We start from the raw sequence: 17211 nt of genomic DNA on the forward strand, positions 1-17211 counted from the left end.
TGGATTCTAACGGGTGGTCAATGCTGTTTGTACGTCCGGACACCAGGTCTATTGCCCACTGAAAACAGTGGAAGTAGATCTGGCCTCCAGAGACCAGGTTATTTTACCATCACCCCCAATGATCCCAACAGGCCGCTGGGAGACTTGGCATCTGGACTCAGACGCCAAGTCTCGCGTTCACCGGACCCCACAGGTATAGCCTACCACCAGAATGGCTGTGGAATTTCAAGAGTGCTTTCAAGTATTTTGAAACAAAAGAGGGAATTTAGGGCACTGTTCCAGACTAGAAACATCTGAATGAATACCTATCACACACACAAAAAAAGAACATATATATGCCTGATTCTTGCTTCCCCAACTGAGCTAATGCTTTCAAACCGAAACACCAAGATTTTGCCAGTTTTAAGGTGACAGTATTCAGGAATAAGAACAGATTGCACAATTCCGCGTTGGCAGGATACAGCCCAAAGCAAACCCAATATAGTTTTTGCCAATACTGAAGCTGCCATGCTAAGTATATTTCCTAAGAAGGAAGTCCTATTCGATTTAACTATATTTACCTCAAAGGAAATATGATTAGGGTCAGCTATAGAACACACCAGTCCTAATCCTGAATTGTTTTATATGTCTGTGAAGCATCGTTCTTCCGTAGACCCTCCAGAAGAAGGAGGAGGAGGGAAAGGAGATTGGATTTATACCCTGCCCTTCACTACCTGAAGGAGTCTCAGAGTGACTTACAACCCAATCTCATCTTCTCTTCCCCTCCCCACAACAGACACCCTGTGAGGTAGGTGGGGCTGAGAGAGCTCTTTCAAAGACCGCTCCTGAGAGAACAGCTCTGAAAGAACTTGTGACTGATCCGAGGTCATACCAGCAGCTGCATGTGGAAGAGTGGGGAATGAAACCCGGTTCTCCCAGATTAGAGTCCACACTCCTAACCACTACACCAAACTGGCTCTCCCCCTCCTCGGGAAAAACCAACATCACATCATATCCGCTACCATTTTTGTCCTGTTATCAAAGGTGTCTCCGTAGGAATGATAAGAGCCAGTGTTGTGTAGTGGTTAGAATGTCAGACCTGGCACCTGGAAGACGCAGGTTCGAATCCCCCCCGTGGCATGGAAGCTCGCTGGGTGACCTTGGGACCATCACATACTTTCGGTAGGTGGTGCTAAGAGCGCTGACAGAAACTGCTCTTTTTCAAAAACAGCTGTGCCAGAACCATGGCTTGCCCAAGGTCATCCAGCAGGTGCAAGTGGAGGACTGGGGAATCAAAACCCAGTTTTCCCAGATTAGAGTCCACGCACTTAACCACTACATCAAACTGAAGAAGAGATTGGATTTATACCCTGCCCTTCACTACCCAAAGGAGTGGCTTTCAAACTCCTTTCCCTTCCCCTCCCCATAACAGACACCCTGTGAGGCAGGTGGGGCTGAGAGAGCTCTGACAGAAACTGCTCTTTCAAGGACAGCTCTTATCAGAACTATGGCTTGCCCAAGGTCATCCAGCCAAGTGGAAGTGGAGGAGTGGGGAATCAAACCCGGTTCTCCCAGATTAGAGTCCACACACTTAACCACTACATGGATGGAAAGGAAAAGACATTATTTAAACTTGTGGCTATACAGAAACCCCTTATGGACTTCTTGCGCGAAACGGGGGGAGGGGGGGAATGAACTGATGATTTGTGGCTTTGAAGATTAAGAGGCAAAAATAATAAGCTTACAGGGAAAAGGAGATGCATTTCCTTTAATCTGATCACAGACTAAGGTCGTAACATGTAAATGCATGGCTTCCTGCCACAGAGAAAATCAAGAAATTATTCCTTTTCACTTTTTCAACGGATTCTTCTTCTTGCTCCTTTTTTTGTTTCTCCTTTTCTTTTTTTAAACTTTTCTGTTTAAAAACATCAATAATTTTTTTAAAAAGGCCGTGACTTCTTCAACAAGGAAAGCCTGTGGAGGGGCCGTGGGCCCCATGGTAGAGCCTCTGCTTGGCATGCAGAAGGTCCCAGGCTCAATCCCTGGCATCTCCAGTTGAAACGATCAGGTAAGAGGTGATGAGAAAGACCTCTAAATAAGAACCTGTAGAGCTGGTCCCAGTAGACACTACATCCTTTGATGGACCACTTGTCTGATTCAGTATAAGGCAACTTCATATGTACAAAGATACGGAGACGAGACGACTGAGAGGAGATATGATAGTTATCTTCACATACTTGAAGGGCGGAGTGGTTTTCTGTTGCCCCGGAAGTTCGCACCAGAACCGATGGATTGAAATTGAATAGAAAAAAGAGTTTTCGATTAAACATTAGGAAGAACCTCCCGACAGAGCAGTTCCTCAGCGGGACAGGCTTCCTCGGGAGGAGGTGGGCTCTCCTCCCGAGGTTTTAAACAGAGGCTAGATGGCCATCTGACAGCAATGCGGATTCTGTGAACTTAGGCAGGTCGTGAACTTACGCAGGAGCTGCGGTGGCTCAAGTGGTTAAGATGCTGAACTGCAGGCTGTGGAAGGTCGGTAGATCAGCAGTTCGAGACCCGAGTTGCCGCATGACGGAGTGAGCTCCCGTCTCTGGTTTGAAAGCAAGAAATTGCAAGTAGATAAATAGGTACCACTTCAGTGGGAAGGTAACAGCGTTCTGTGCGCCTTGGTGTTTAGTCATGCCGGCCACATGACCACGGAAACGTCTTCGGACAGCGCTGGCTCTTTGGCTTGGAAACGGAGATGAGCACCGCAACCCTAGAGTCGGATTTGACTGGCTTTCGAGCAAGGGAACCTTTACCTTTACCTTTTTAGATGGCCATCTGACAGCAATGCTGATTCTGTGAACTTAGGCAGGTCGTGAGAGGGAGGGCAGGAAGGGTTGCCTCAGTGCTGAGTTCTTGTGGCCCTTTCTTACACGCCCGGGGTAATGCTGATCACCACTTTGGGGTCAGGAAGGAATTTTCCTCCAGGCCACATTGGTCAAGGACCCTGGAGGATTTTTTGCTTTCCTCTGAGCATAGAGCAGGGGTCACTGGAGGAGCAGGGAAGGTGGTTGCGAATTTCCTGCAGTGAGCAGGGGGTTGGACTAGATGACCCTTGAGGTCCCTTCCAACGCTATATTTCTTTGGACTCTGCTGAGTACGTGTGTTTGAGAACTGAGCGTGCCTACAAGAGCACAAACTGGTTGCACGAATCCACCCAGCGATGCCTCCTTACAAGCCACACGGGGCAGAGTTTAGAGACGCCGGCTAAATAAACAAATTTCTCAAGTGACTTCTTGCGATATCAAGTCACGCGCTGGCCCACCGTGCCAAGGACAAACGGCCAACTTCGCAAAGATGGGAAAAAATTTTTTTTAAAAAAACAAGGCAAACAAACAAAACTGACGGGCATACAACAAGCTGACAGGAAGGATACAGGATTTGTTTCAGACCACGCTAGATTGCCCTCAATGTTTGGGCAAGTTATAAATAAGTGACATTTCAAAGGGAAGACACACACGTAATTACAAAATCATTTACACAACATTGTCAAGTCGTAATGAGAGAAAGCGCTTCCCCCCCTCCCCCCAAATACACCCCACAGCGTTTTCCTAATGCTTCCAGTTCTACAAATTCACTCGCAAAGGGGAGGGAACTCATATCCACTCCACAAGCACTCTGCCTACTGAAATGTAGCTTGTTTCAACCATGCCTCAGCTCTAGGTTACATCTCTGTCACAAAGCTTAACCAGATGTGGTCTGTGACGCCCGCCCACCCCACCGACGCATCAAACAGAAGAATGAAGCTTCCTTTTCAGTCCTTAAAGCACATATATTAAAAACAAAAGTCTCGGCGATTCAATTAATCTATTTCAGATGTGTCACAGATGGTTAGACAGTGTCCTAGATGCAACGAACATGAAATTGAGCAAACTTCAGAGGACGGCGGAAAACAGGAGGGCCTGGCGAGATCTTGTCCATGGGGTCGCGAAGAGTCGGACTCGACTGTGCGACTGAACAACAACAAAATTTCAGATGTAAGCATAGCACCGATCGCGTCCTCGGACAATCCAGTCAAAAAGAACCAGAGGACAACATTATAAGTAAGATGCAGCCACATGGACAGTATCTGGGCCAACAGGAAGAAAACCGACTTTTGGCTTGTGATGGGCAGCCCAGAACCCGATGGGTAAATTTGGTAGATGTCTCAAAGATGTCATAATGAAAAACACGGGGACAGACAAAGGATACTTGGACAGCAATTGCCTCTGGAATTTCCTGAGAGGCCAGTAACCAACCTCAATGGGACGCTAATTGTGGTGTAACGAGGAGTTAATTTGAGATACTTTGATACGCTCTGACCTGGATTGGCCAAGGCTAGTCCAAGAGAAGAAGAAGAAGAGATTGGACTTATACCCCGCCCTTCACTACCCAAAGGTGCCTCAGAGCGGCTTACAAACTCCTTTCCCTTCCCCTCCCCACAACAGACACCCTGTGAGGTAGGCGGGGCTGAGAGAACTCTGACAGTAACTGCTCTTTTTTCAAGAACAGCTCTTATCAGAACTATGGCCTCCCCAAGGTCATGCAGCCAGGTGCAAGTGGAGGAGTGGGGAATCAAACCCGGTTCTCCCAGATTAAAGTCCGCACACTTAAGCACTACACCAAACTGGGAGATCTGCAGCCCCTACCTGGAGGTTGGCAACCCTGCCTATAAGTCTGTTGACGTCCATGGGCTAAGGAGGGTATAACTCTGCTTATGAGAGGGAGCACTATCCAGTCAAAACTCTCCCAAGAAACTAAAACGACTAAACCGAGGCTATCGTACTCTGGGCACATGATGAGAAGACAAAGAGTCATCGGAAAAGACAATCATGCTAGGAAAAGCTGAAGGCGGCAGGAAAAGAGGACGATCCCGCATGAGATGGATTGACTTCATGGAGGAAGCCACGGCCCTCGGTCTGCAAGACCTGAGTAAGGCTGTGAACGACACGATGTTTTGGAAGACATTAATTCATAGGGCGGCCATAAGTCGGAAGGGACACGACAGCATACAACTCACACCGGATGGCTCTGTCAGGCACTCTCTGCTCCAGAACAAAATTTCCCCTCTGTGACGACAGTGGACTTCGGCCAAGTGAACGCTAAAACAAAGTGGCTGGATTTCAGAGTTCTCGGCTCTCTCCCCTTTGGTTAGAGAAAGCCAAGTCCTTAAAAGTTTTTGCAGAGTTCAACGGAGAAACAGCTATGCTAAAGAAAGAAAAGAAACAGGTGGCAAACACATTTAAGCAAGAAGCGAAGTCAAGGATGGCTTTCCCGTTACAAAACGGCATATGTACAGTTTCAAAAAATGCGGGGAGGACCTTGCGATCAAGCACAATTGATCTGAGAGCCAGTTTGGTGTAGTGGTTAAGTGTGCGGACTCTAATCGGGGAGAACCGGGTTTGATTCCCCACTCCTCCTCCACTTGCACCTGGCTGGATGACCTTGGGCAAGCAGTAGTTCTGATAAGAGCTGTTCTTGAAAAAGAGCAGTTTCTGTAGAGAGCTCTCTCAGCCCCACCGACCTCACAGGGCGTCTGTTGTGGAGAGGGGAAGGGAAAGGAGTTTGTCAGCCACTCTGAGACTCCTTCTTCTTTTACCTCACAGGGTGTCTGTTGTGGGGAGGGGAAGGGAAAGGAGTTTGTAAGCCGCTCTGAGACTCCTTTGGGTAGTGAAGGGTGGGGTATAAATCCAATCACTTCTTCTTCTTCTTCTTCACAACTGATAGAGGAATATGACGCACGGGGCCACAAAACCAGACCTCTGTTCTCGAGACGGCGGTGTATAGCAGAGAAACGGGGATCGCTTTAAGCATTAAGATGCACACCCGGTTGAAGCAGAAAATGCATACCGGACGTGATTGATATCACATGCTTGCCAATACATGAGCAAAGAGGGGCGATGCCAGGGAAGTGGCACCCACTCGCAAAGGAATTTCCTTACTTCCTGGCATCTCTGAGTGGGTCCATTGTCTTTCTGCATGTGGGAGAAACACAGCAGAAACATCGGAGGTGCCAGAGCGTACACGAAATGCTTCACCGTGCAGGCGGAACAGATCTTTCCAAAACGGAGGTGAATCTCTGAGGGAGCTCAATTACTACACGCAGGAAACTTGAGTCAAGAACACCCCTAGCACGGGGGTCCCCAACGTGTGCCCGTTAACACCTTCCGTGGTGCCCAAAATGTGGTTGTTAGGAAGTGGGCGTGGGCATGTGGGGCTCTTGGCCAGAAAGGTTTTTGATTGGCTGTTCAGATATGTTTAGCCTGGAGAGGAGGTGACTGAGAGGTGATTTAGAGTCCGCGCACTTAACCACTACAGAAGCAATTCTGCACCCACTGAAGGAAGATACAATAATTCTATAACAAGTAAAATAAAACCATCATTACAACCCCCTGAAATGCCATGCGCATGTTGGCGGGGGGGGGGGGGGGAGCCATGAGAAAGGAAAGAAACGGATGGCTCCTCAAGGACCACACATGAGGCTTTTCTACACCTCAGCCCTGCTGCATCCTCAGTCTTTTCTCACAAACCCACTTCTCCCCCCCCCCCCCCCACCCGCGTTTTTTTTTTTTTTTCTTTCTTTTTGTTTTAACACATGAATGGTCTATTCTTCCTCCACAAAACCACTGTATTGTTGGAATGCTGGAATGCATTAAAGCGAGGCCATGTTTACTAGATTTTTGATCAAAAGGATAAGCACAATATGGAGCCAGGGGTACACATCCTAACCAGGATCCTTAATTACCACATCATGCAGAACAGATTTTTGTCCTCCTTCAGTTCTTCTTGCGACTTGGGGCTAACTTTTGCTGTCTTTTCAACCACAAAGTTGGAAGTTAATTTGGGGGGAGGGGAAATTGTGGCCGTACTAAATAAGCATCAAGATCGAAGGAGAAATGATGCTTCTTTTTTTTTTTTAACCTTTCTTCGGTAAGTGAGCTGCAGACTGGAAGGTCTGTGGTTTGGAAGTTCGAGACCCGAGTGCCGCGTGACTGAGTGAGCTCCCGTCTCTGGCCCCAGCTCCTGCCAACCTAGCAGTTCGAAAGCAGGACATTGCAAGTAGTTAAATAGGTACCGCTGCTTTGGTGGGAAGGTAACAGCGTTCCGTGCGCCTCGGCGTTTAGTCATGCCGGCCACATGACCACGGAGAAATCTTCGGACAGCGCCGACTCTTCGGCTTGGAAACGGAGATGAGCACCGCCCCCTAGAGTCAGATTCGACTGGCTTTCAAGCAGGGGAAACCTTTTCCTTGGCAAATAAGTAAGCATGAACTCTCCCTAGAAGCTAAAATGACTGAACTGAGGCTATCGTGCTGTGGTCATATTATGAGAAGACAAGACTCACTGGAAAAGAAGACAACAGTGCTTGGGAATGTTGAAGGGCAGGTAGGAAAAGAGGAAGACCCAACCTGAGATGGCATGCATCAGCCAAGGAAGCCACGGCCCTCCGTCTGGCAAGACCTGAGCAACGCTGTTAACGATAAGACGTTCTTGCAGGTCATTCATGCAAAGGGTCGCTGTAAGTCAGAAACTACTTGGCAGCACACAATACGTTCTGCTCCCTCACCTGGATGGCCCAGGCTAGCCCGATCTCATCAGACCTCGGAAGCTAAGCAGGGTTGGCCCTGGTTAGGACTTGGATGGGAGACCACCAAGGAAGTCCGGGGTCGCTATGCAGACGCAGGCAGTGGCAAACCACCTCTGACCGTCTCTTGCCTTGAGAACCCTACGGGGGTCACCATGTTGGTGTGACTTGACAGTTTCCACCACCAACAGGTTCTGCACAATTGCCATTTGCGAACGTGTTCATTGTTTTAGCGTTAAAACAGATGGGACGCTTATTTTTAAGACGGTTCCTTCCTCTTTACAGCAGACAGAAGAACTTCCAAGTCTGACCCTATACGGGGAGGCAGAAACCTCGGTGAACATTTATTTTAATGACTGAAAAGAAAATACTCGGCCTATACAGGAGAACAGCTCTGAAAGAGTTTGTCACACCAGCAACTGCATGTGGAGAACTGGGGAATCAAACCTGGTTCTCCCAGATTAGAGTCCACGCTCCTAACCACTACACCGAACCAACTACACCAAACCAGCTACCCTTGGATAGTTTGATCAACTGTGCCATTTCTGCCAGTGCTAATAAGGATTTCACTGTATAACAGGTGCAGACCCATGGAAAGATGTGTGATAAGAAAGTCATCTGTGTGGACTCTTAGTCTCATACATAAACGTCAGACTGTGCAAAGCCAGCGCGGTGCAGTGATTAAAGTGCTGGATTACAATCTGGGAGACCCAGGTTCGAATCCTCCATTCTGCCATGGAAGCCTGCTGGGTAAATTTGGGCCACTCACACCCTCTCAGCCTAACCCGCCTCGCAGGGTTGTTGTGAGGATAAAACAGAGGAGAAGAGAATGAGGTACGCTTGCTTTGGGTCCCCACTGGGGAGAAAGCTGGGACACAAAGTAAATAAAATGAATCAAAGCGGACTTTACAGAGAAGAAGAAGAAGAAGAGAAGAGATTGGATTTATACCCCGCCCCTCACTTGGAGTCTCAGAGCAGCTTACACTCTCCTTTCCCTTCCCCTCCCCACAACAGACACCCTGTGAGGTGGGTGGGGCTGAGAGAACTCTGGCACAAACTGCTCTTTTTCAAGGACAGCTGTGCCAGAGTTTGTGACTGACCCAAGGTCACACCAGCAGCTGCAAGTGGAGGAGTGGGGAATCAAACCCGGTTCTCCCAGATTAGAGTCCGCGCACTTAACCACTACACCAAACTGGCTCTTAAGGCATGAGAATTTTAAACTTGCAGAAGAAACTGGTGTCATGTTTATATGTAAACACTTGTAGGTTCTAGATCCAGACGGGTAGTCGTGTCAAGTCTGTCTGTAGCAGCAGAAAAGAGCAAGAGCCCAGGAGCAACTTAAAGACTAACAAAATCTGAAGTGAGCAGTGACTTACGAAAGCTCCTCCCCTGCCACATATTTTGTTAGTCCTGTAGGTTTTAGTTCATGTATTAGAATAGCGTTTTTACTACTGTATTCATCTGCCAAAAAAACCCCTCCCTTTTTTTCAAAAAAAAAAAATTTGGGCTGCCATTTAAACCCCGCAGGGACGGCGCTATCTTTCCTCTACTCGGAATTATCTACACTTAATCCCCTGGAGGAAGCGTGGGCATTAAATCAAAACCTAAAGCAAAGAAAGCAAGCTACCCATAAGACAAATAAAACAAGGATGTTATTTCCATGGAGGTAGCGTTCTCACAACTATATCCCATAGATGCCTGTTCAATCGTCTTCACCTACACAGGACAGAGTGCAAAACGAAAGTTCAAAATGCTGTCAGCCTGAAGTGGACCCCAGACGATTTATGGGAGTAGCCACAAAGTAATATACTTCACAAGAATCAAGGGCGCACACTAAATTGGCTTTATTTAGAATAGGTGTCTACTTGCCTATCTCCCAAACAATGCTCCCTCTAAGCTGTGGAGACGTGTGATCAAAAATTCTATTTTGTGAGCTACTGGCATTAAAGTTGTGAACGAGTGATTTGGCTGCTGCATCAAGTAGTTTGCTCTGGAGCAATGTTCCCTCTAAGCTGTGGAGACGTGTGATCAAAAATTCTATTTTGTGAGCTACTGGCATTAAAGTTGTGAACGAGCGATTTGGCTGCTGCAGCATCAAGTAATTTGCTCTGGAGCCTTCCTTCCTGAGCTGAGACAAAAATGCGTGAGCCAGAGGCTAAAAAACTGTGAGCTAGCTCACACTAACTCAGCTTAGAGGGAACACCGCTCCCAAGTACCACGGACCCATGCTGAAGATGTACGGGAAATACATGTTCCTGCTTGGGAATACAGATCACAGGGAGAGGCCCCTCCGGACTGTTCCGCCAATCAAAGATGCTCGTGTGTTGGGCACGTGAAAGGGGGCCTTTTCGGTAGCAGCCCCATGATGATGGAACAACCTCTCCAGGGAGGTACGCCTGGCCCCCTCAGTTTTGGTCTTCAAGAGGCATCTGAAGACAGTTTCACTCAGGACTGCATTTGACTAAATTTAGTTTATTAGCAGTCCGAATTGAGATTATAAAGTGTGGTCTTTTACGAGGTTTTTTTTTTTAATCTACTGGATGTCCCAGGCCCCAAGACTATCAAATTCACGATGACCAGGGCTAGGGCATTTTCAGTGGCAGCTCCTATCTGGTGGAATGAGCTCCCAGAGGAGATCCGGGCCCTGCGGGACCTCGTACAGTTCCGCAGGCCCTGCAAGACAGAGCTCTTCCGCCAGGCTTTTGAATAGGAGCGACCACCACCACTGCTCCACCAACGCCCTATAATTCCCGCACACGGTCATCACTGGTGCGGGCTCCATCAGAGGGAGTGGGACATGCCTAGGGACAACAGGGGGTTACAGTTAGGCAACTATATCATGGAGAACACCATCTTGATTGTAAGAATTTGGATATGAGTAGAGAGCACTGGAAAGTGTTTTGAGAACTTTTGTTAATTATTTAATTGCTTATTTTGTCATTTTAGTCAGAATTTTACTGTTTTATTGTTATTATATCTGGCGTAATGCCCCTGTTAGCCGCCCTACGGGGAGGGCGGGATAGAAATCCAAATAAATAAATAAATAAATAAAATAATTGTTTTATTCACATTGTAAGCCACCTGGAGTTCCCCGAGGTAGAAAGGCAGCTAATGAAACATTTTTAATAACAACAACAATAAAAATACACACAAAATACATGAAAATGGTAGCAGGCATCTCTCTGCATGTTGCCTTACCACGGCCTTTCTGGCACACCTGCAGTATCCGTAACAACTACAGAAGAATGCAAAACTATACCAGCCGGATTTCTGCTCGCTACGGACCTATTAAAGGCATACAAGCCCTGCCAGCGATGTTGGCAAACATATCCCAAGCTGGGGCATCTTCTAGTAAACTGAACTGTCCGTAGCCAATGCAATCCAGGGTGGAATTTTAAAGGTCATGTAACACAGGAAGTTTCTAATTATCCCCCTTATGATGTAAGTATTTATAACTGTGTGGCTTCCTGTACGAAAGATACCCCCAAGTCTTAGGAAATAAGTTATCAAGAAGAAGAAGGAGGAGGAGGAGGAAGAAGAGGAGGAGGAGGAAGGGGAGGAAGAAGGGGAGGAGGAGGAGATTGTACTTCACTCAGAGTCTCAGACCAGCTTATAAACTCCTTTCCATTCCCCTCCCCACAACAGACACCCTGTGAGGCAGGTGGGGCTGAGAGAGCTCTGACAGAAACTGTCCTTTTTCAAGAACAGCTCTGACAGAACTATGGCTTGCCCAAGGTCATCCAGCAGCTGCACATGAAGGAGTGGGGAATCAAACCCAGTTCTCCCAGACCAGCGTCTGCGCACTTAACCACTACACCAAACTTAACCAAAGAAAATGGTCTCCAAAGGCTTGTCGCTAACATATCAAATCGGAGAAGCTAGGATTTACCAGATAAGTTTAAGACAACATTAAGAATGTAGCGCAGCATACTAGCCAAGCTATGAAACAGGAAGATACGGACTCGAATCCTGCCTCTGCTATGAAATCACTACAGGGCTTTAAGCAAAGCTGGGGATCCCCATACCTTCGGGAACGTTTCCTCCAGTACGTCCCCAAAAGAACGCTGAGATCGGGTAGTAACAACCTGCTGGCTGTCCTCGACTAGGGTCTAGAGATGTAAAATTTCCGGAAATTTTGAAGCGCGGGAAAAAAACCAAGTTTTTTCCGTGTTTTTTTTTTTAAAAAAAAACGGAAATTTTCGGAAAAATTGAAAAAAATGCTACATTAGCATTTCTTTTGTCTTTTCTAAATTGAAAGTCATTCTGTTACTTTAGGAACATAAAATATGACTATGGACATTTTTATTTGGCATGAAATTATCACAACTAGCATATTAAAAATATAGTGTATCCAAACAATTATTACTAACAGAATACCCACCCACATGCAAAAACAAAACTGAAACCTTTTTATTTTCTTCTGACAATAGCACCTTCTAAAGGAAGAAATGCATCTTGTTCTTGCATTGGAGAGTTCAGTTTGTAACTAGGACTCGCTTGTCCTCAGTGCACAGAAATTAGATCAATCTGATACCATGTATATATATTTTAGAAATGATTTGGAAAATATTTGAACACCTTGTCTTAAAATATTTTATTCATGATGTTAAAATAAAACGTTCCATAATCATTTTTTTCTTTTCTTTTTTCAATTTTTCCAATTTTTCGGGAAAAAACAAAAAATCTTCAGGAAAAAAATGGGAAAAAAACGTTTTTTTTCCGAATTTTTCCGGTTTTTTTCCGGGCCTTCACATCTCTACTAGGGTCGGGGCCTTTTCGGTCCTGGCCCCGACCTGGTGGAACTCACAGCCAAATAACATCAGGGCCTTGCGGGATCTGATGCAATTCCGCAGGGCCTGTAAGGCAGAGATGTTCCTCCAGGCTTTTGGTTGAAGAAAGCAACGGGAGGTTAAGACTGGCTCCCTTCCTTTCTCTTCTACGCCCCCCCACGTACTCTTGCCCACCCTGCCGTGCGGGAACAGCGGTGTGGCCGATAAAGGGGGATTATCATTTCGCTATCTCGGATCGGTTCAAGTTACTGACTTACTGTTGACAAACTTAATTATATATACTGATTGTATTTTAAACGTTTTATAAGGGCTGCAAATCGCCCAGAGCCTGCTCGGAGGGTGGGTGATTCATACATTTAATGAAATAAAATAAAGTCCTTTCTCACGTTCTCTGTATGCCACCCAAACACAATAGCCCCACATTAATAACACTGATCTATCGTACAGGACTGTTGCAAGGATGACAATAATAGCTGTGAAGTGCTTTGAAGACTCTAAACCTCCTCATAATAATGTGGGGGGGGGGTTAAGAAGAGGAGATTGGATTTATACCCCGCCTTTCACTACCTGAAGGCGTCTCAGAGCGGCTTACGATCTCCTTTCCCTTCCCCTCCACACAACGGTAGGAGCCGCCACCATCACTATACCATCACCGGACCACCACCACTAAATCGAGTGGGTGTCATCAGGGAAGGAGACGGCCCTGGGAGGAAGGATGGATTGCTGTGGCATGTGTGACCCCATCTGTTATTTGTGACATCTAGAGCCAACCTAGCAGTTCGAAAGCAAGAAATTGCAAGTAGATAAATAGGTACCACTTCATTGGGAAGGTAACAGCGTTCTGTGCGCCTTGGTGTTTAGTCATGCCAGCCATGTGACCACAGAAATGTCTTCGGACAGCACTGACTCTTCAGTTTTGAAACAGAGATGAGCACCGCAACCCTAGAGTCGGACTCGACTGGCTTTCGAGCAAGGGAACCTTTACCTTTACCTTTAGAGCACGTGTATTTTTTATATGAATGATTGTTTTATTGCTTGTTTTATCCTGTTTTTACCTGTTTAATCTTGGCATATGTGCCTCATTTGTTAGCCGCCCTGAGCCCATCCGGGGAGGGCAGGGTATAAATATAATAACAACAACAACACCCGGTGAGGTAGGTGGGGCTGAGAGAGCTCTTTTGAGAACTCCCCTTGAGAGAACAGCTCAAAGAGAACTTGTGACTGACCCAAGGTCACACCAGCAGCTGCATGTGGAGGAGCGGGGAATCCAACCCGGTCCTCCCGGATTAGAGCCCGCTCCTAACCACTACACCAAACATGCAATGGTGTTTCACCTGACAGCAAGAGTCATCGAGTCAGAAGGGGCCATACAGGCCGTCTAATCCAACCCTTTGCACAACGCAGGATCAGCACCCGGAACAAGTGTTTGCCCAGCCGCTGCTTGAAGATTGCCAGCGAGGGGGAGCTCTCGTCTCCCCAGGCAGCTGATTCCACTGCTGAACTACCCGTACTGTAAAATAAAATTTCCCTAACATCCATCCAGTACCTTTTGGCTCGTAATTTAAAACCCATTATTGTGAGTCCTCTCCTCTGCCGCCAACAGCAACAGCTCCCTGCCCTGCTCTAAGAGACAGTCTTTCAAATACTTAATACATGAATCAGAAAACAGGATTTCGCCCCCCCCCCCAGCTTATTCCCAAAGTTCCCGTGATAAGCTTATACTGCGGAACCTCAGTAGAGAACGTACGTCCAAAGATGCATTAGAGACTGTACTTCCAAATGATTACTTTGGCGGCACTACAAATGTTCCATTCGCTTCTGAAAGCGAAAGACATCAGGCTGGCAGTTCTGAAAATGCACTTTCAAATCGCAAAGACATATTTCTGAGACAGGCCCGTACAGCTGATGACTTCGGGCGGGCGGTCTAGTCGATGCAAAACTACGTCCCACTGGGCCGCTGCAGCTTGGAATTCGTGTCTGACTAAGCAAATAACTTGGAGATAAATTCCCAAGGCTGAGATTCTTGTCTGGTTTCCATTCCAGAGTTGAAAAGGAGAGACGGGAATTATTTTTCAGGCCAAAAAAGCAAAAGTCAGAAGTAGGCAGGAGTGGAATATATCACACTTGTCAACCTCGGGAAATACTTCGCATAGCCCTTTGGCACAGATAGCTTTGAGCAGGTTTGCGGGGCTGCCGGCAGCCTGTCGCGGTGACGTTACTTGTATCTGTTACGAAGCCAACGCAAGAGTTGGGAAAATCTAATATGTGCTCAGTGAGACTGTAAAGCGACGAACCTAAGTGAAGAAGCGATAACCACCCGCGCAGGGACGGAATACATGCATAGCAAAACATTTGGTTAAAGCAGATCTACAACTGCGCCTCTTGTTCGGAAAGCAAAGGCAGTCATCAGCAGTAGGACTGGCAGATGTCACCAGCCTGGGGATGCCAACCTCCAGATGGGGCCTGGAGTTCCCCCACAAGTACCACAGATCTCCAGATTAGAGACATAGAATCATAGAATCATAGCGTTGGAAGGGGCCATACAGACCATCTAGCTCAGTGGTGGCGAACCTGTGGCACGGGTGCCAGAGGTGGCACTCAGAGCCCTCTCTGCGGGCATGTGTGCCATCGCCCCAGCCAGGCCCAGACCATCATTAAAGTGTCAAATTCTCTGCCAAATAATTTTAAGTAAATGAAAGCATTTGGGATTGCTTTCGTTACTTTGTTTGGATCATCTTCAGTTAATGTATGAGTTGTTTTTTTCTAAAGTAAAACCTCAATATTCAGGTTAAATGGCCGTGTTGGCACTTTGCCATAAATAAGTGGGTTTTGGGTTGCAGTTTGGGCACTCGGTCTCTAAAAGGTTCGCCATCACTGATCTAGTCCAACCCCCTGCCCAATGCAGGACCAGCCTGAAGCATCTCTGACAAATATTCGTCCAGCCTCTTCAGTGAAGGGGAGCTAACCACCTCAGAGGCAGCCGATTCCACCTTTGAACCACTCCTACCGTGAAAACGTTTTTCCCAATATCCAGCCGATACCTTTCTGCATGTCATTTAAACCTGTTGCTTCGGGTCCTCTCCTCTGCTGCCAACTGGAACAGCTCCCTGCCCTCCTCCAAGTGACAGCCTTTCAAATATTTAAAGAGAGCAATCATGTCCCCCCTCAGTCTCCCCTTCTCCAAACTAAACATTCCCAAGGCCCTCAGCCTTTCCTCGTAGGGCTCAGTCTCCAGACCCCTGATCATCCTCGTCACATTCTTCTGCACCCTCTCGATTTTGCCCACATCCTTTTTGAAGTGAGGCCTCCAGAACCAGAGGAAATGACAGCATTGGAGCACAGACTCTATGGTATACCACAGTCTCTAGGAAACATGGAAGTCCTAGAGTGACCAGACAACCCCCCTCTGAGCTATCTCCCCAAACTCCGCCCTCCTTGGGCATCCAGACCCTAATCTCCAGGATTTCCCTAAACTGGAGTTGGCAACTTTATACCAGCCCCTTCCAACCGCCCCCCACACAGAAGACACCCCTTACCATTTCTTGGTGCACTCGACCATCAGCTCCTGGTAAGAGGCCACAAACTGGAACTTGGAGGCATGTTTCCCCACGCGTTGCAGCCTCTTCCACACTGAAGCCATGGCGAGGGGGAAATAATACCAGCGCAGCCGGTGACTCAAAACCAGCAGCTGCAAGTCCCGGGCTCGAAGTTTGCACCGTCCGAGTCTAGCAAAAAACGAGGGACGTGGCAGAGGTCAGAAGGATGCGCAGGGCGCCCCATCCGGACATCTCTTTCCCAGGAAAAAATCCCACGCGACACAAAGCGGCGTGACAGCGGGTGAAAGCCAGGACGAGGAATTCCCCCTCACGGAGTCGTCATCGCCGTTCCTCTTCATGGGCTCTCCGGGGAGGGTCCGACCACGACGGCCAGCTGGAAAGCAACAGAAGAATGGTCAAGAAGCAAGGGCTCAGGCATCGGATGCAGCAGGGCTGCCCCCCCCCCCCGCCGCCGCCAGTTTGCTTAGGTTTTGCGCATGGATACCCTACCGGGCCCTCGGGGAGGTGTGGGGAAAGAGCAGCCAGCCACAGTGTCAGGAATGCAAGCCTCCAGCCTGTCGAGAAACAGACCGACCTGTGCGTTTTATCAGGATCCTCAGCATCCAAACACGGGCGGGGAGGGGGGGAGCAGAAGGAGTCGCAGCAGGCCTGGCCGCTCAGAGCCATTCTCCAGCATCTCCTGGAAGCAGCCAGCGGGAGCCACAGAGGGAGAAGTTCTTTGTCTCCATGCCGATGACAGGAAAACGTGTAACAGTTGTTCCTGGGCCGCCCCCCCTCCCCTGCGGCCCGCTCCCTAGGGGAACGGCCTGTCACACTGGGGAAGCGATGGGGGGGGAGCACGGGAGACGGCGGCAGCGGAACAAGCATTTCCTAAGCTGCAGTTCCTCCGGACAGGGAAAATCCCGTCCCCTGCGTGGGACTCCTTCCACCTCACAAAACGTGGGAATGACTTTCCAAAGAGGGACCCGGGGGAAATGCGGGGGGGGGGGGGGTCAGCTTGTGACCGCAACACCTTGGACTTATCCCTGATCATAACAGCATCCGTTTATCCCAGGACAAGTGTGGGATGAAACCGGGGTGACCTCAACCTAACGTGGAAACAAAAAATTCCCCGAGATAATTAACAGGGGTGAACTCGCGTGTAGTGTAGAATGTAAGTTCGGGGACAGGGTTGAACCCGGATTTAAGGTCTAGTGTGGAAAGGACCTAACTTGGGTTGGCCCAGGCCTGATCTTGGAAGCGAAGTAGTGTCGGTCCTGGTTAGGGCTTGGATGGGG

The 17211-nt window shown here is 48.0% G+C and overlaps 1 protein-coding gene across 3 annotated transcripts in view; it reads right to left on the minus strand.

Annotated features, from left to right (window-relative positions):
• Positions 1 to 16295, minus strand: part of EHBP1 (EH domain binding protein 1) — a 421934-nt gene extending 405639 nt beyond the window's left edge. For all 3 annotated transcript variants that reach the window (XM_015407634.1, XM_015407633.1, XM_015407632.1), the window contains exon 1: positions 15914 to 16295. In XM_015407634.1, coding sequence (XP_015263120.1) covers positions 15914 to 16017 — 104 coding nt within the window. In that variant the 5' untranslated portion in view covers positions 16018 to 16295. The remainder of the gene's footprint in view (positions 1 to 15913) is intronic.
• Between the last annotated feature and the right edge of the window lie 916 nt (positions 16296 to 17211).

Source organism: Gekko japonicus, unplaced genomic scaffold (genome assembly GCF_001447785.1).
Source record: "Gekko japonicus isolate JY-2015 unplaced genomic scaffold, Gekko_japonicus_V1.1 scaffold1417, whole genome shotgun sequence".
Taxonomy (NCBI): domain Eukaryota; kingdom Metazoa; phylum Chordata; class Lepidosauria; order Squamata; family Gekkonidae; genus Gekko; species Gekko japonicus.